This window comes from Zea mays, chromosome 2 (assembly GCF_902167145.1).
Source record: "Zea mays cultivar B73 chromosome 2, Zm-B73-REFERENCE-NAM-5.0, whole genome shotgun sequence".
Lineage (NCBI taxonomy): Eukaryota > Viridiplantae > Streptophyta > Magnoliopsida > Poales > Poaceae > Zea > Zea mays.
In genome coordinates, this window is record NC_050097.1 from 205022039 (window position 1) to 205038579 (window position 16541).

The window sequence follows — 16541 nt, forward strand, 5'->3', positions numbered from 1 at the left end:
GATGAAGCTGGAGCCGAACCCATAATGGGCCGGCCATGTAATAGAACTGTCTGTGGAGAATTGTGAACCCTATTGTTACTCTTCTTCTCTTCCACTTCACTCTCCTTCTCCCGTTCTGGAACCTTGCGGCGGTGGATCGGCGATCCGGGCTGCTGACACCGTGACTTCGTCTTGACACTTGCGCCGTCGGCCTCGCTCTCTAAAACGTAGCCCTTATCGTTTTTCTAGGCTTGCGGCTCATCGCGTCGTCGTCGCTGACGATGGCCGACGTACGTAGCCGCAGTAGCCGTCGCTTGGGCAGTTCTCGTCGTCGTCCGCGACATCGGTGCACTCGGCCTCGTCGTCCAGGCTGCTGAAGTAATCCTTGCTGTCGTCGTCGTCGTCAGTCGTCACACGGATTATACGATTCGTCCTCATTGTTGCTGTATGCCGTGGCGGCGCCGCGATGAATCCTGGAAGACCTACGCTATTTTTGGCGAGAGCTAAGCCTTGGATTACGGCGCCACTATTTAGGGTTGCTCTTTCCCGATCGGACTCGCTTAGCGGATGTAACATTAACGGCGAAGGAAATTAAATCGTTCACCTATTTTCTGCTCGCAAGCCCTATTACACGTCATCAAAGACGTCACCGCATATTACTGCAAAAGCGCAAATTACAGTTTTTACAATTATCAAAAAAAAACTTACAGTTATCAATTAGAAAACAAAACAAAACAAAGGTTGGCGTCCCTAACATGTTGCGCCAGACCTATCACACGGAGGGTTATTTTTCTACTTTGCACCGTTATTATTGTTGAGCAGGCAGCTGCTCGGTAAAAACACCTCTAATTATCTATCTTCTGAAGAACCGATTCGGATTTCGAACGCAAATGCACCTGCAGCCATCGCCTCCCCCGTCACCGTCGTGTGAATCCTTGCATCGCCTTAGATACGCACTCCACAGCATGCACCTGCTGCCATCATCACTGGGCCTTCTCACGACGAAGCTGATCCCGGCAACATGCAGCCCCAGGATCCGCAGCCTGACCGCCGTGGCATCCTTCTTTTCCAGAGACGCCTCGATCAGCCCAATCATGGGGTCGCCGATGGCGCCGTACCTTTCCTTGGGATCCCTCGCCTGCATCAGGACCACGTGGACCATGCAGTCCTTGCCGACGGCGACGGCCCTGTCCCGCCTCCCGTCGCCCGCGGCGGGGTCGGTGGCCGGTGAGGCCATCTGGATCTTCAGGCCTTCCAGGAGCAGAGATTCCAGCATGCCCATCGTGTCGAGGACGAGAGCTTCCACGAGGTCGTCCCCCGAGCTCGGCCTCGCCGCTCGGCGCACGGGCTCGCCGGGGTTCTTCTGCCCGGTTATGTCCTCCAGCGGCATTAGCTGGACCAGGAACTTGCGCAGGTCCTCGGCATTCATCGCCGCCATCTTGCCAAGAACCTGGTGAAGATCACGTACGGCGCATGCAGTTGTCAAACCAGACACACCAAGGCAGAGATGTCACAAGACGATGTCTCCAACTCGAATGGATCGTATGTGGAAACTGGAAACTAACAACGTTAACCGAAACACACCTCGGACGCGCTCGCCGCGTCGGCGGGGACGACGGGCCGCGACACCTGCACGGCCAGCCGCTCCCACGGGCGCCCTACTACCCGCCTGACCTCGCGCATGTAGCTGCCGTCCTCCAGCCTCACCACCTCCTGCACGCCGTGGCCGGCGCTGGCACACGTCGTGGCGGCCGTGGTCTTGGCCGTGCCCATGCTCATCACGCTACCGCCGCCCTCCGCCGTGGCCTTGGCGCCGTTCCCGACGCGATCGGTGACCTCGCCGCCTCCCTCCGCACGGTCCTGCTTGGCGCGGCCCCTGGCGACGCGCTCGGGGGCGCCTGGCGCCGGCCTCTCCTCGTGGCCGCTCAGCCTCTTGCCCTCCTCCTCCTCCTCCTCCAGGAGCTGCACCCTCTTCCAGCACCCCTCCGCGGCCTCGGCGCCCGCGTCGCAGCCGCCAGCATCGCTTCTTCGCGGCAGCACAGCGGCGCCCCTCGGCACCGCCCGCTGCTGCGGGCCGCGGCGGTGGCGAGAGAGGCAGGACATGAAGCCTGAGCAGCCCGTGGAGACCACGGCCGGCGCCGGCGGCTTCTCGCGGGACATGGGTCGCGCCGTCGATGCGCCCGGTGGCAAGTGGGAACGGATTCTCGATGCGCATGCACTTGCACCCTTGCACGCACTGTGCTGCTGGCGGCTTTTGCCAATTCTTTTGTAGGTGCGGGCGGCGGTTCAGCGGCTGCCGATGGAGTGGGAGCCGTTGGGATTAGTTGCGATTCATGAGGCGGCAGTTCGAATTCGAACTTGAACTCCACGAGCTTTGCGGCAGCAATTGTACGTGCATAGCTTGACGCGGTGACGCCGGCCGTAGTGTGCGGTGAGCCGGTGACGAGGGATACGAACTGCAATAACTATGGGCTCCACTTCAGTTGCAGTGCTACTTCTAGCTTGCATTGTACTAGTACTTGAATATCTCTTTTATTCTCTGCTCTGCTCCTTTTAAAACGAAAAAAAGTCTTTGCATCTCAAATGCAAACGTACTTCTTTGAGTCTCTCACATCCATACTTATAGACTCATATGAATTCAAAAAAAAATATTACTAAGAGGTTATGTTTGTTGGTGCCGATCCGGACGCCAATCAAAGCACTGAGAACCGGCGGTGGTGCTCTCTACACAGGCACGGACGGTCCGCGGCCAGGGACAAGGCTATGGTTCCTTGTCTGACAGGCCGGACGGTCCACACGTGTGCAGGGGCCGCGAACTTGAGAGGCTAAACTAGAATTATTCCTAATGACTAAGGTAAAAACGAGAGATAAACTGATTATTGATTCGATTGTTCATGTTTAATCGGTTATATTCCTATGTATTTGTAGAGGATGGGAGGCTGGACCCGTTACAAACAAATCTCCCGAGTTAATTCCGCGAATCAAGCCAACAATTGTAGCAAAAAGCTCGGAAACCTAAGTGACTCTGCGCGCGCGGACCGTCCGGACTGCGGACCGTTCGGCCTCGGGGCCGGACCATCCGCACGGTCAATTTTTCCATCCAACATGTGCCCCCTGGCTTTTGGCGGAGCTGAGCGAACCAAAAGCAACTAATTCAATATGATCACATCGGTTTTCTTAGGCATCTTGCCACATACTAGGATGATATTGTTTGAGAAAACGCTCGTTTAACGCCTTAGGTAAGGCTTTGCCTTGTAATGTTTGCAATAAGTAGACGTTACCGGACATCACCTGTGTGACTCTGTGAGGGCCTTCCCAGCTTGACGACCACTTCCCAAACTTCTGGTCTTTGCTCCTTAGAGGCAGGACAGTCTTCCATACCAGGTCCCCTACCTGGAACGATTTAGTCTTGACCTTCTTGTTGTAAGCTTTGACGACCATGATCTTGTCCTTTTATATTTCTCCTAAGACAGTCACTCTCTTGTCGGTCCCTTCATCAATATTGTCCATCATTGAATTATAGTAATCACCGACAGTCAGATCATTTTGCTTGGCGAACCTGACAACATTCAAACTTATCTCTACAGGTAACACTGCTTCCTGCCTATAGACAAGCTCAAACCGAGATACTTTAGTAGCACGGTGTTTAGATATTCTATGAGCCCATAAAACTTCGAACAAAATCCTATGCCAATGCTTAGGATGATCAGATATCTTCTTTTTTATCAAGCTAATCAATGTCCTATTACTAGACTCGGCCTGTCCATCGGACCACAACATTCTAAAACAAGTGTTAGGAAGCAAAACACTGCTAAGACGTCTGGACGACTCAGTAGAGTCGGCCCTACTTTTGATCAGTTGCTTGCCAAATATATGAAGAATGTCGTTCCACATAACCGGCCAATAAAATCAACAAAGTCAAAAAGGTGATCTCCGCGAAAGCAAAGGTCGACTAAAACGGTCCAAAAGGTAGCACAACCAAGATCGTCTAGTCATCCTTCTCCAGGGATAGCGTGGTGCTTCCCGTTCTATACATCGCCGATGTGTTGTCCTACTCATGTGTGGGGTGGTACGGCGACTGAAAGGGAAATAGGCTTTAAACCTTTTCCTAAATGATTTTGGTGGTTGAATGTCCAACACAAATAATTGGACTAACTAGTTTGCTCTAGATTGCATGTTCTACAGGTGTCAAAGACTCAACAAAAACCAATAGAAAGAACAAGACAGGGTTCAAAACAAAGGAGCAAAAAGAAACCGAAGTGCTCCCCGGTCTGGCACACCGGACTGTCCGGTGTGGCACCGGACAGTGTCCCGTGCACCACCGGACAATGTCCGGTGCACCAGGGAGGATTGCCTTCGAACTCTTCACCTTCGGGTTTCTCAGGCGCAGCCCACTATAATTCACCGGACTGTCTGGTGCACCACCGGACAGTGTCCGGTGCTTCAGAGTGAAGCGGCTCTGAACTGGCCAGCTTCGGGAAAATGGAAGGCCGCTCCGCTAAAATTCACCGGACTGTCCGGTGTACACCGGACTGTCCGGTGCGCCAGCGGAGCAACGGCTACCCCGCGCCAACGGTCAACTCTGACAGCGAACAGTGCGCAACAGTACACGCGGCAAAAGTCAGAGCAGAAGGACAGAGGGGCACCGGACTGTCCGGTGTGCACCGGACTGTCCGGTGCCACATGAGGACAAAGCCTCCAACGGTCGACCAGCTCCAACCCCAACGGATAGGATGACGTGGCTGGCGCACCGGACACTGTCCGGTGTGCACCGGACTGTCCGGTGCGCCCATCGCCAGCAGCCTTCTCCAACGGCTACATTTTGGTTGGTGGCTATAAATATCACCCCAACCGGCCACTTCAAGGTGTGGGAGCCCAAGCAACATTCCAAGTCATCTAGTTGACATACTCAAGCCCTCCCAACCACCTATATTCATTGATCCATCCTATACACAAGATTTAGTCCACTACAACCAACACAAGTGCCACAAAAGAGAGAGCAAGCAATTGAAAGCTACTCAATTGAGTTTAGCCCTAGCGCCTTGTGAGATTCATTGAGTGATAGTGTGTGCTACATCTTAGTGTTCATTTGAGCGTGGAGTATTGACTCCCATCGAACTTCCTCCAAAGTGTTGGAGGCTTGTAAAAGCAAACAAGAGACACCAAAGATTGTGGTGGTCCTTGTGGGATCGAGAGTGATCCTTGAGAAGAAGAAGAGCTCACCAATCCTTGTGTGATCGGGGGAGAGAGGGAAAGGGTTGAAAAAGACCCGTCCTTAAGTGGACTCCTCAACGGGGACTAGGCCTTCGAGGGCCGAACCTCGGTAAAACAAATCACCCGTGTCCATTGTGTTTATTGCTTGTGATTTGTTTGTTTTCCCTTGCTCTAAGTTTTCTTGCACCATTATTTGCTAATATCATCTGGTGTTGCTTCAAGTTAAATTCCCATTTAGTGAAGCAACACGTTGCAAGAAAGAATTTGTCCTAGTGCTCTTCTCACCTAAGGGTTCTTGCTTTGTTATTCTATAACTTATTAGTTGCATTGATTTATCTCTCCTGCATTATTTAGCAATACCATTTTCAAGCAAGAACTTAGTTTCGATTCTCCGATATTTGTATATCTTGTTCTAACCACTAATCAAGGGATCTAGTTGGGGGATAAAGTTTTAATTTTCAGGTTCCGCCTATTCACCCCCCTCTAGGCGACTTTCAATTGGTATCAGAGCTAGGCACTTCATCTTGAGTCTAACAACTCGAAGTGATGGCTCGTAGAAGATCCCAAAAGAACAAGAAGACCCAGGAGAACAAGGAGGTAACTCTTGAGATATTACTTTCCGATTGTTCTAATTATGATTCATGGTCTACTAGAGTGATAGATGCTTTTAGAGCGGTAGACCCTCAATTAGAACAAATTTTAGACAAGAGTATTATTCCTCCTAACTATGCTAGGGAAAATGCCTCCGAAGAAGATTTAAGATGTATACGCTTAAACTATCTAGCTTATGACATCTTAAGTAAATCCCTTAGCAAAGAAGATTATCATGCCCTCATAATAAAATATGACAAACCCATTTGTGATATGCATGATATTTGGACTAGAATTAAAAGCAAATTTAATAAGTCCAAACATGATAGTTCATTTTGTGCTTCTACTTCCTTTAGTTCTTGTGATACTAACTCTTGCAAGGAAGAAGAAGAAAATGAACGATGGAGACCAAACGATGAATCCATCTCTACAAAAGGTTTGTCTTCCCATTTTGATTCCCACATATGTTGTGTGGCTAATGAAAATGCTAGCGGAAGCACAAATGAGGATGAGGAGGAAGAAAGAAGCTTTGTGCAACTCTACGCTCGCCTAAGCCAAGAGGATAAGGCGGTCATGCTCAAACTTCTAGAAAGAGCGAGAGAGCAAGGCGAAGCTCGTCAAAGGCTAGAAAGTATTCTCTCCATGAAGATGCAATGCTTTGACGAGTTGACTAAAGAACATGAGGAGCTAAAGTGCTCTCATGTTGAGTTGGTCCAAAGGTATGAGACTATTTCAATTGAGCAAGATAACGCTTTACATTGTATCGCTCAATTAGTGAATAGAAATACCTTGCTTAAGGACCAATTAGAAAAGCTAAAAATTGAAAATCTAGCTTTTCTAGAAAAACATGATATGCTTCTATGTTCTTATGAAAATCTTATGGATGATCATATCATGTTAGACATTACTCATGAGGTTGTGATAGAAAATTTAAAATCCCAACAACCTCACTCATGCACATGTATTCAAATTGATACTATATTACCATGTGCTAATGTTTGTTGTCCGTCGACAAGCAAATCTTCCTTTGAGCTAGAATTTGCAGGAACAAACGATGATTCATATCAAAAGCTCAAGGAAGAAAATGAGAGGCTAAAGATGAGCTTGACACAACTAAAAGGGAAATGTATTGCCCAACCTTCTCAAGATAACCGTGATCTCATGGTGAAGAAGCTTGAGACGGGAACAACCGTGGCATGCACTACATCCCTTGAAGAAAATGTCAAGGATTTGAGGATTGCCAAGAGGAAGAAACAAAAGATGAAATTCAACACCTCCTCCAAAAGCCTCAACCACGCCTCCACAAAAGGTAACATCCAAGGTAATGATCAAGTCACACTTCACATTAAGAGGTGTAGTGAATGCTTTGAAGAAGGGCACTTGATTAGGTCATGTCCCTACATTAAAAATGGCTTGATTATTAACAAGGATGATAGACTTTGTTTTAAATGCTCAAAGAAGGGACACTTAATCAAATCTTGTCCCCATTTGAAACAAAGAGGCATAGGGTTAGAAAAGAAAGTTTTTACTAACCATGTAGCAAGCAACAAACAAGGAAAGAAGAAATCTTCAAGACTTCAAAAACGCTTATGCTACACATGCCGGAAAAAGGGACATCAATGCAAGGATTGTCCCATTGGTAACAACCCCACCTCTAGCTTGTCAATCATTTCGCATGATGTGCTTGACAAGCTTTGTAGGAGGAGGAGATGATATGAAGCTTTGGGGTGCTTGAGGGAGTTAATTCAATTCTTATCAACTCAAGCTATCAATCTTCAAATGATCTATATATTCAAGATTGACCCAAAGTTATTTCAATTTATTATATTCAAAACTCATATCATCTCGGGAAGATATTAATGTTGTAGGAAATAAAGAATCATCATGTGCGGAAAATCAAGGCCTACAACATGAAGGTATGTCAAAGGATGGTAACACTTATGCTTTCAAGTGCAAGTATCTTAAATTATCATTTCTTATGTGTCTCGTGTAGTCACATAGAAAAAGGAAGCACTTAAGATATTTTTAATTATGTCACCATTCTTTGAAGAAATTCCTCCCATATGGTAGATTGCATATTCTTCATTTCAATATTATGGCAATCTACATGCTTTAAATCGTTGCAAGTTCCCATGGCATATTTTACTTTAATTATCCTATTATTGCCATGATCTAGATATAGAAAAAGATTCCATGTTCTTAAAAGAATAAGGTGTCATGTAAGGAATTCAAATCCTAAGGACACGTATAAAAGGAAATTTTTCTTTATGTCTAGAATTGTGAGACTAATGTTTTTATCCAAGTAACCTAAGTAGTCTCACATGTAGAGAATGAGTTTCTCTATGGAAATGCGTAATCCATCATGACAAGAAAAATCAATCCAATGATTTATATTGTATGTCTTATTGCTTAAATTGAATATGATTCTCCTACATTTATCGCTTTCCATATCATGAATTAGATTTATTCCCATAATCTTAAAGGATTGGTTATGCTTGTTTTATGAGCATAACATCTTCTATGGATAATCTAGTTCATGCTATGAAGTTCCCATGTTTTAGTAATCTAGCTTCCCATTCCTTATCAAAATGATTACAAAAATGGAAACTAGTGCTTGTGTTGCTACTAACTTTTCTCTTGAGTTCAATTATGAAAATCTATAAGAAAGAAAGCGCACAAGCCTCATGGGTTAATCTTCACCCAAAGGAAGAAAGGTAAAAGCAAAGGTATGGGAACTCATCTTCTTAAGTTTGGTTCCCATCTCAATAGGTATTTAATCTAAATTATCATACTCTACCCTTGTGAGGAATAGATTCTTTATTGGACCGAAAATTAACTAAGTGTGCATTCAACCTCAATCTCATTAATGCACTTGTCCATTAGAATCTATTTCATACCTTTGCTATAAATGTTCTCATATTGACTTGTTTTTAAAGTAATGATTAATAAACTCAATATGAAGAAGTAAATTCCTATGATTGATCAAATGGTTAAATAGTGCATATTCCTCTTTTCCTATGATGTGCACTAATGCTAGGGATTTTACTTCATATCTGTGTGACTTATGGATGATGAATTGTTCATATTTATCATTATTCATCATATACTCCCTTGCGCTATTGACATCTCTCTTGAGTTTTTTTCAATAAGTTTGAAAAAAAAGAGACAACTACAAAGGGAGGACACTCAAATGAAAAAGGAAGAACATCAAGAACAACAACACCTACTTGGACAATAAGGTCTTCACAACAATCAATGGTGTGGTTGTAAGCATTCTAAATCTTTTTCATTGTAAGAATACAAGGCTTAAGTTGTTTATTGCAAATTTTATAAGCCTTGATCAAGATATATAATGGGTCTCCCTTTATGTCTTTAAAAGTGAATGCATGTTTCTCATAAAGTATGCTACTTCACATCAATTCAACTTGTTAAAATAATGTCGCTTTTATCAAGGATTGTTGCTTTCATTGCTAAAGTAGCTTGCTTATTGGATTCTCCTATTTTAAGCTTAATTCATATTCCAATATGTTACTCTCTTGATCGCATCCATTGTTTGTTTGATCATAGAATAACATCAAATAACACTTAGTGCCTCATTCCTTCAAAACAATATCTCTCTAAGATATGCAGTAAGTTAAAAGGAGAATTCATGATACATTTATGCAACGTGTGATCCATTTGATATATGCTAAAAATAACTTGAAAAGATCACTAGTTGTAGAACTCTCTCTTGTGCAAAATATTTCCATATATTGTCATTAAGAATAGGTCTTAAGCATCTAAGACTAAGGACAAGGCACAATAAAGAGAGCGTCCCTATGTAAAGGTACAAAAAGGTAAAACTATCTCCTTCATTTAAACTTGTACCTAAATCTTCCTTTTCTATACATTCTTTGCATATCTTGTATGAAAATAAGAGAAAGCATGTCCATGTATTATCCCTGCTTCATACCTAGTTTAATTTCCCAAAAATTCATTCCTGCTTTAGTGCATCTCTGGTAAAACTAGATGAAGTACTTTTATTGTCAAAGAGCTTAAAGCTTAACCTTGTAACGAGGATAAGCTGCCTTTGTTTCAAAAGGTGGATGGTCCTTAAGTCTCTTTGAAATCCTTAAGGGAAAATGCTTAAATTGTTTACAACATGTTTTCATAAGTGCATAAATTGTCATGAGCATCACACTTATACTATGACACAATGCACTTCATATTCCGTATGATATAGATATGTTCTCACTAACCTAATTATGTGCAATTGACATTTAAGGCCAAAATATGTGTTCCTCTCCATGCACATACTTAGGGGGAGCAATCTATGTTATATAGAACTATGATCATGCTTAATTTGATATATCCTCTTGATCATATCTCTTTTATATGCTATGACTAATGTGTTTTCAAGTGAATTTCAAACCAAGTCATAGGTACATTGAAAGGGAATTGGAGTCTTCGGCGAAGACAAAGCTTCCACTCTACTCTATCGGTATTATCTATCCTTCGCCATCACTCCACAATGTCTCTCCATCTTTGGTATAATCTTCACTCATATGTTTTATTTGCCAAAGGGGAGAAAGTAGTTAGAAAAAGGGCTTATATTTCACTCAAAGTATCCGTTTTTGGCGATTCATGCCAAAGGGGGAGAAAGTATTAGCCCAAAGCAAAAGGACCGCACCACCACCAATTTTCAAAATTTAAAAGTTCTTGAAATGATGAATTTTCAATTGGTATAGTCTTTCAATTTGGTTTTAAAGAAGTATTTTCAAATTGGTATCTTACTTGTGATATAATTTCAAATTGATATACCCTCTTCAAAATTAATATCAAAACCCTCTTGAACACTAAGAGGAGGATTTCATTAAGGGGGAGCTTTGTTTAAGTCAAAGGAAAAGCATTTGAAACAGGGGGAGAAAATCTCAAATCTTGTAAATGCTTCTCAAAATTCTTATTCATCTACCTTTGACTATTTGCAAAAGACTTTGAAAAGAATTTCCAAAACGTTTGCAAAAACAAAACATATGGTGCAAGCATGGTCCAAAATGTCAAAAATATAAAGAAACCATTCATGCATATCTTATGAAATCAATATTGGTTTAATTCCAAGCAATCTTTGCACTTACCTTAGGCAAACTAGTTCAATTATGCTCTTATATATTTGCTTTGGTTTGTGTTGGCATCAATCACCAAAAAGGGGGAGATTGAAAGGGAAATAGGCTTTAAACCTTTTCCTAAATGATTTTGGTGGTTGAATGTCCAACACAAATAATTGGACTAACTAGTTTGCTCTAGATTGCATGTTCTACAGGTGTCAAAGACTCAACAAAAACCAATAGAAAGAACAAGACAGGGTTCAAAACAAAGGAGCAAAAAGAAACCGAAGTGCTCCCCGGTCTGGCACACCGGACTGTCCGGTGTGGCACCGGACACTGTCCGGTGCACCACCGGACAATGTCCGGTGCACCAGGGAGGATTGCCTTCGAACTCTTCACCTTCGGGTTTCTCAGGCGCAGACCACTATAATTCACCAGACTGTCCGGTGCACCACCGGACAGTGTCCGGTGCTTCAGAGTGAAGCGGCTCTGAACTGGCCAGCTTCGGGAAAATGGAAGGCCGCTCCGCTAAAATTCACCGGACTGTCCGGTGTACACCGGACTGTCCGGTGCGCCAGTGGAGCAACGACTACCCCGCGCCAACGGTCGACTCTGACAGCGAACAGTGCGCAACAGTACACGCGGCAAAAGTTAGAGCAGAAGGACAGAGGGGCACCGGACTGTCCGGTGTGCACCGGACTGTCCGGTGCCACATGAGGACAAAGCCAATGGATAGGATGACGTGGCTGGCGCACCGGACACTGTCCGGTGTGCACCGGACTGTCCGGTGCGCCCATCGCCAGCAGCCTTCTCCAACGGCTACATTTTGGTTGGTGGCTATAAATACCACCCCAACCGGCCACTTCAAGGTGTGGGAGCCCAAGCAACATTCCAAGTCATCTAGTTGACATACTCAAGCCCTCCCAACCACCTATATTCATTGATCCATCCTATACACAAGATTTAGTCCACTACAACCAACACAAGTGCCACAAAAGAGAGAGCAAGCAATTGAAAGCTACTCAATTGAGTTTAGCCCTAGCGCCTTGTGAGATTCATTGAGTGATAGTGTGTGCTACATCTTAGTGTTCATTTGAGCGTGGAGTATTGACTCCTGATAGTCGCCTAGAGGGGGGGTGAATAGGGCGAAACTGAAAGTTACAAATATAAACACAACTACAAGCCGGGTTAGCGTTAGAAATATAAACGAGTCCGAGAGAGAGGGCGCAAAACAAATCCCAAGCGAATAAGCAAGTGAGACACGGAGATTTGTTTTACCGAGGTTCGGTTCTTGCAAACCTACTCCCCGTTGAGGAGGCCACAAAGGCCGGGTCTCTTTCAACCCTTCCCTCTCTCAAACGGTCACTCGGACCGAGTGAGTTTCTCTTCTCAAATTAAAGCCGGGAACAAAACTTCCCCGCAAGGGCCACCACACAATTGGTGCCTCTTGCCTTGATTACAATGGAGTTGTGATCTCAAGAACAAGTGAGAAAGAAAAGAAGCAATCCAAGCGCAAGAGCTCAAATGAACACGGCAAATCACTCTCACTAGTCACTAGAGCTTTGTGTGGAATTGGAGAGGATTTGATCTCTTTAGTGTGTCTAGAATTGAATGCTAGAGCTCTTGTAGTAGTTGAGAAGTGGAAAACTTGGATGCAATGAATGGTGGGGTGGTTGGGGTATTTATAGCCCCAACCACCAAATGTGGCCGTTGGTGGAGCTGTCTGTTCGATGGCGCACCGGACAGTCCGGTGCACACCGGACAGTCCGGTGCCCCCTGCCACGTCATCACTGCCGTTGGATTCTGACCGTTGGAGCTTCTGACTTGTGGGCCCGCCTGGGTGTCCGGTGCACACCGGACAGGTACTGTTTGCTGTCCGGTGTGCCAGCATGGGCGATTCTGACTTCTGCGCGCGCAGAGGACGCATTAAATGCGCGGCAGAGAGCCGTTGGCGCGGAGATGACCGTTGCTTCGGAGGCGCACCGGACAGTCCGGTGCACACCGGACAGTCCGGTGAATTTTAGCGGGCTAGCCGTTGGCGTTTCCCGAAGCTGGCGAGTTCCGGAGGCCGACCTCCCTTGGCGCACCGGACACTGTCCGGTGTACACCGGACAGTCCGGTGAATTATAGCCGAGTCTTCCTGGAAATTCCCGAAGGTGGCGAGTTTGAGTCTGAGTCCCCTGGTGCACCGGACATGTACTGTTCACTGTCCGGTGGCACACCGGACAGTCCGGTGTGCCAGACCAGGGGTGCCTTCGGTTGCCCCTTTGCTCCTTTATTGAATCCAAAACTTGGTCTTTTTATTGGCTGAGGGTGAACCTTTTACACCTGTATAATCTACACACTTGGGCAAACTAGTTAGTCCAATTATTTGTGTTGGGCAATTCAACCACCAAAAATATTTAGGAACTAGGTGTAAGCCTAATTCCCTTTCAATCTCCCCCTTTTTGGTGATTGATGCCAACACAAACCAAAGCAAATATAGAAGTGCATAATTGAACTAGTTTGCATAATGTAAGTGTAAAGGTTGCTTGGAATTTAGCCAATATAACTACTTACAAGATATGCATGGAATGTTTCTTTCTTATGTAACATTTTGGACCACGTTTGCACCACATGTTTTGTTTTTGCAAATTCTTTTTGTAAATCCATTTCAAAGATCTTTTGCAAATAGTCAAAGGTAAATGAACAAGAGTTTGTAAAGCATTTTCAAGATTTGAAATTTTCTCCCCCTGTTTCAAATGCTTTTCTTTTGACTTAACAAAACTCCCCCTAAAAGAGATCCACCTCTTAGTGTTCAAGAGGGTTTTGATATACCATTTTTGAAATACTACTTTCTCCCCCTTTTGAACACAATAGGATACCAATTGATAAATACTTTTGGAAAGCACTAAGTTTTTGAAATTGGTGGTGGTGCGGTCCTTTTGCTTTGGGCTCATTTCTCCCCCTTTTTGGCATGAATCGCCAAAAATGGAATCATTAGAGCCCTTGAAGTACTATCTTCCTCTTTGGTCATAAGTAAATGAGTTAAGATTATACCAAAGACGAAGTCCTTTCCTTTTGCTTTGGGGTTTTTACTTTCTCCCCCAAAGATAAGGTCCTTTTCTTTGAGCGATGGCGAAGGATGAGTTACGGAGTGGAAGCCTTTGTCTTCGCCGAAGACTCCAATTCCCTTTCAATATACCTGTGACTTGGTTTGAAATAGACTTGAAAACACATTAGTCGTAGCATATAAAAGAGATATGACCAAAGGTATTCAAAGGAGCTATGTGTGCAAGCTAGCAAAAGAAATTTCTAGAATCAAGAATATTGAGCTCATGCCTAAGTCTGGTAAAAGATTGTTCATCAAGAGGCTTGGTAAAGATATCGGCTAATTGATCTTTAGTGTTAATGTAAGAAATCTCGACATCCCCCTTTTGTTGGTGATCCCTAAGAAAATGATACCGAATGGCTATGTGCTTAGTGCGGCTATGCTCGACGGGATTGTCGGCCATTTTGATTGCACTCTCATTATCACATAGCAAAGGGACTTTGGTTAATTTGTAACCGTAGTCCCGCAGGGTTTGCCTCATCCAAAGCAATTGCGCGCAACAATGACCTGCGGCAATGTACTCGGCTTCGGCGGTGGAAAGAGCGACCGAATTTTGCTTCTTTGAAGCCCAAGACACCAAGGATCTTCCCAAGAACTGACAAGTCCCCGATGTGCTCTTCCTATTAATTTTGCACCCCGCCCAATCGGCATCCGAATAACCAATCAAATCAAATGTGGATCCCCGAGGGTACCAAAGCCCAAACTTAGGTGTGTAAGCCAAATATCTCAAGATTCGTTTTACGGCCGTAAGGTGTGATTCCTTAGGGTCGGATTGGAATCTTGCACACATGCAAACGGAAAGCATAATGTCCGGTCGAGATGCACATAAATAAAGCAATGAACCAATCATCGACCGGTATACCTTTTGATCCACGGACTTACCTCCCGTGTCGAGGTCGAGATGCCCATTAGTTCCCATGGGTGTCTTGATGGGTTTGGCATCCTTCATCCCAAACTTGGTTAGAATATCTTGAGTGTACTTTGTTTGGCTAATGAAGGTGCCTTCTTGGAGTTGCTTGACTTGAAATCCTAGAAAATACTTTAACTCCCCCATCATCGACATCTCGAATTTCTGTGTCATGATCCTACTAAATTCCTCACAAGTAGATTCGTTAGTAGACCCAAATATGATATCATCAACATAAATTTGGCATACAAACAAATCATTGTCAAGAGTTTTAGTGAATAGAGTAGGATCGGCTTTTCCGACTTTGAAGCCATTTGCTATAAGGAAATCTCTTAAGCATTCATACCATGCTCTTGGGGCTTGCTTGAGCCCATAAAGCGCCTTAGAGAGCCTATAAACATGGTTAGGATACTCACTGTCTTCAAAGCCGGGAGGTTGCTCAACATAGACCTCTTCCTTGATCAGTCCATTGAGGAAGGCACTTTTCACGTCCATTTGATAAAGCTTAAAGCCATGGTAAGTAGCATAGGCTAATAATATGCGAATTGACTCAAGCCTAGCTACGGGTGCATAGGTTTCACCGAAATCCAAACCTTCGACTTGGGAGTATCCTTTGGCCACAAGTCGAGCTTTGTTCCTTGTCACCACACCATGCTCGTCTTGCTTGTTGCGGAAGACCCATTTGGTTCCTACAACATTTTGGTTAGGACGTGGAACTAAATGCCATACCTCGTTCCTTGTGAAATTGTTGAGCTCCTCTTGCATTGCCATCACCCAATCCGAATCTTGAAGTGCTTCCTCTACCCTGTGTGGCTCAATAGAGGAAACAAAAGAGTAATGTTCACAAAAATGTGCAACACGAGATCGAGTGGTTACCCCCTTATGAATGTCGCCGAGGATGGTGTCGACGGGGTGATCTCGTTGTATTGCTTGGTGGACTCTTGGGTGTGGCGGTCTTGGTTCTTCCTCATCCTCCTTTTCTTGATTATTTTCATCTCCCCTTTGATCATTTCCATTATCTTGAGGTGGCTCATCTTCTTGATTTTGCCCTTCATCAACTTGAGCCTCATCCTCATTTTGAGTTGGTGGAGATGCTTGCATGGAGGAGGATGGTTGATCTTGTGCATTTGGAGGCTCTTCGGATTCCTTAGGACACACATCCCCAATGGACATGTTCCTTAGCGCGATGCATGGAGCCTCTTCATTACCTATCTCATCAAGATCAACTTGCTCTACTTGAGAGCCGTTAGTTTCATCAAACACAACGTCACATGAGACTTCAACTAGTCCAGTGGACTTGTTAAAGACCCTATATGCCCTTGTGTTTGAGTCATAACCAAGTAAAAAGCCTTCTACAGTTTTAGGAGCAAATTTAGATTTTCTACCTCTTTTAACAAGAATAAAGCATTTGCTACCAAAAACTCTAAAGTATGAAATGTTGGGCTTTTTACCGATTAGGAGTTCATAGGATGTCTTCTTGAGGATTCGGTGGAGATATAACCGATTGATGGCGTAGCAGGCGGTGTTGACCGCTTCGGCCCAAAACCGGTCCGGTGTCTTGTACTCATCAAGCATGGTTCTTGCCATGTCCAAAAGAGTTCGATTCTTCCTCTCCACTACACCATTTTGTTGAGGTGTGTAGGGAGAAGAGAACTCATGCTTGATGCCCTCCTCC

The 16541-nt window shown here is 44.6% G+C and overlaps 1 protein-coding gene across 1 annotated transcript; it reads right to left on the reverse strand.

Moving 5' to 3' along the window:
• Positions 1-618: 618 nt before the first annotated feature.
• LOC100303824 (uncharacterized) lies at positions 619-2204 on the reverse strand. Its single transcript, NM_001165452.1, has 2 exons — positions 1564-2204; positions 619-1429 (listed from the first exon to the last, which is right to left on the reverse strand). Exons 1-2 carry the CDS (start codon positions 2137-2139, stop codon positions 833-835), a joined length of 1173 nt encoding a protein of 390 aa, NP_001158924.1. The 5' UTR covers positions 2140-2204; the 3' UTR covers positions 619-832.
• Between the last annotated feature and the right edge of the window lie 14337 nt (positions 2205-16541).

Bases quoted from the DNA above. Each gene is read 5' to 3' on its own strand.
- LOC100303824 (NM_001165452.1), bottom strand. From the start codon at position 2,139: ATGTCCCGCGAGAAGCCGCCGGCGCCGGCCGTGGTCTCCACGGGCTGC. The intron at 1,430-1,563 runs GTGTGTTTCGGT...GATCTTCACCAG, and splicing joins ACGCGGCGAGCGCGTCCGAG to GTTCTTGGCAAGATGGCGGC.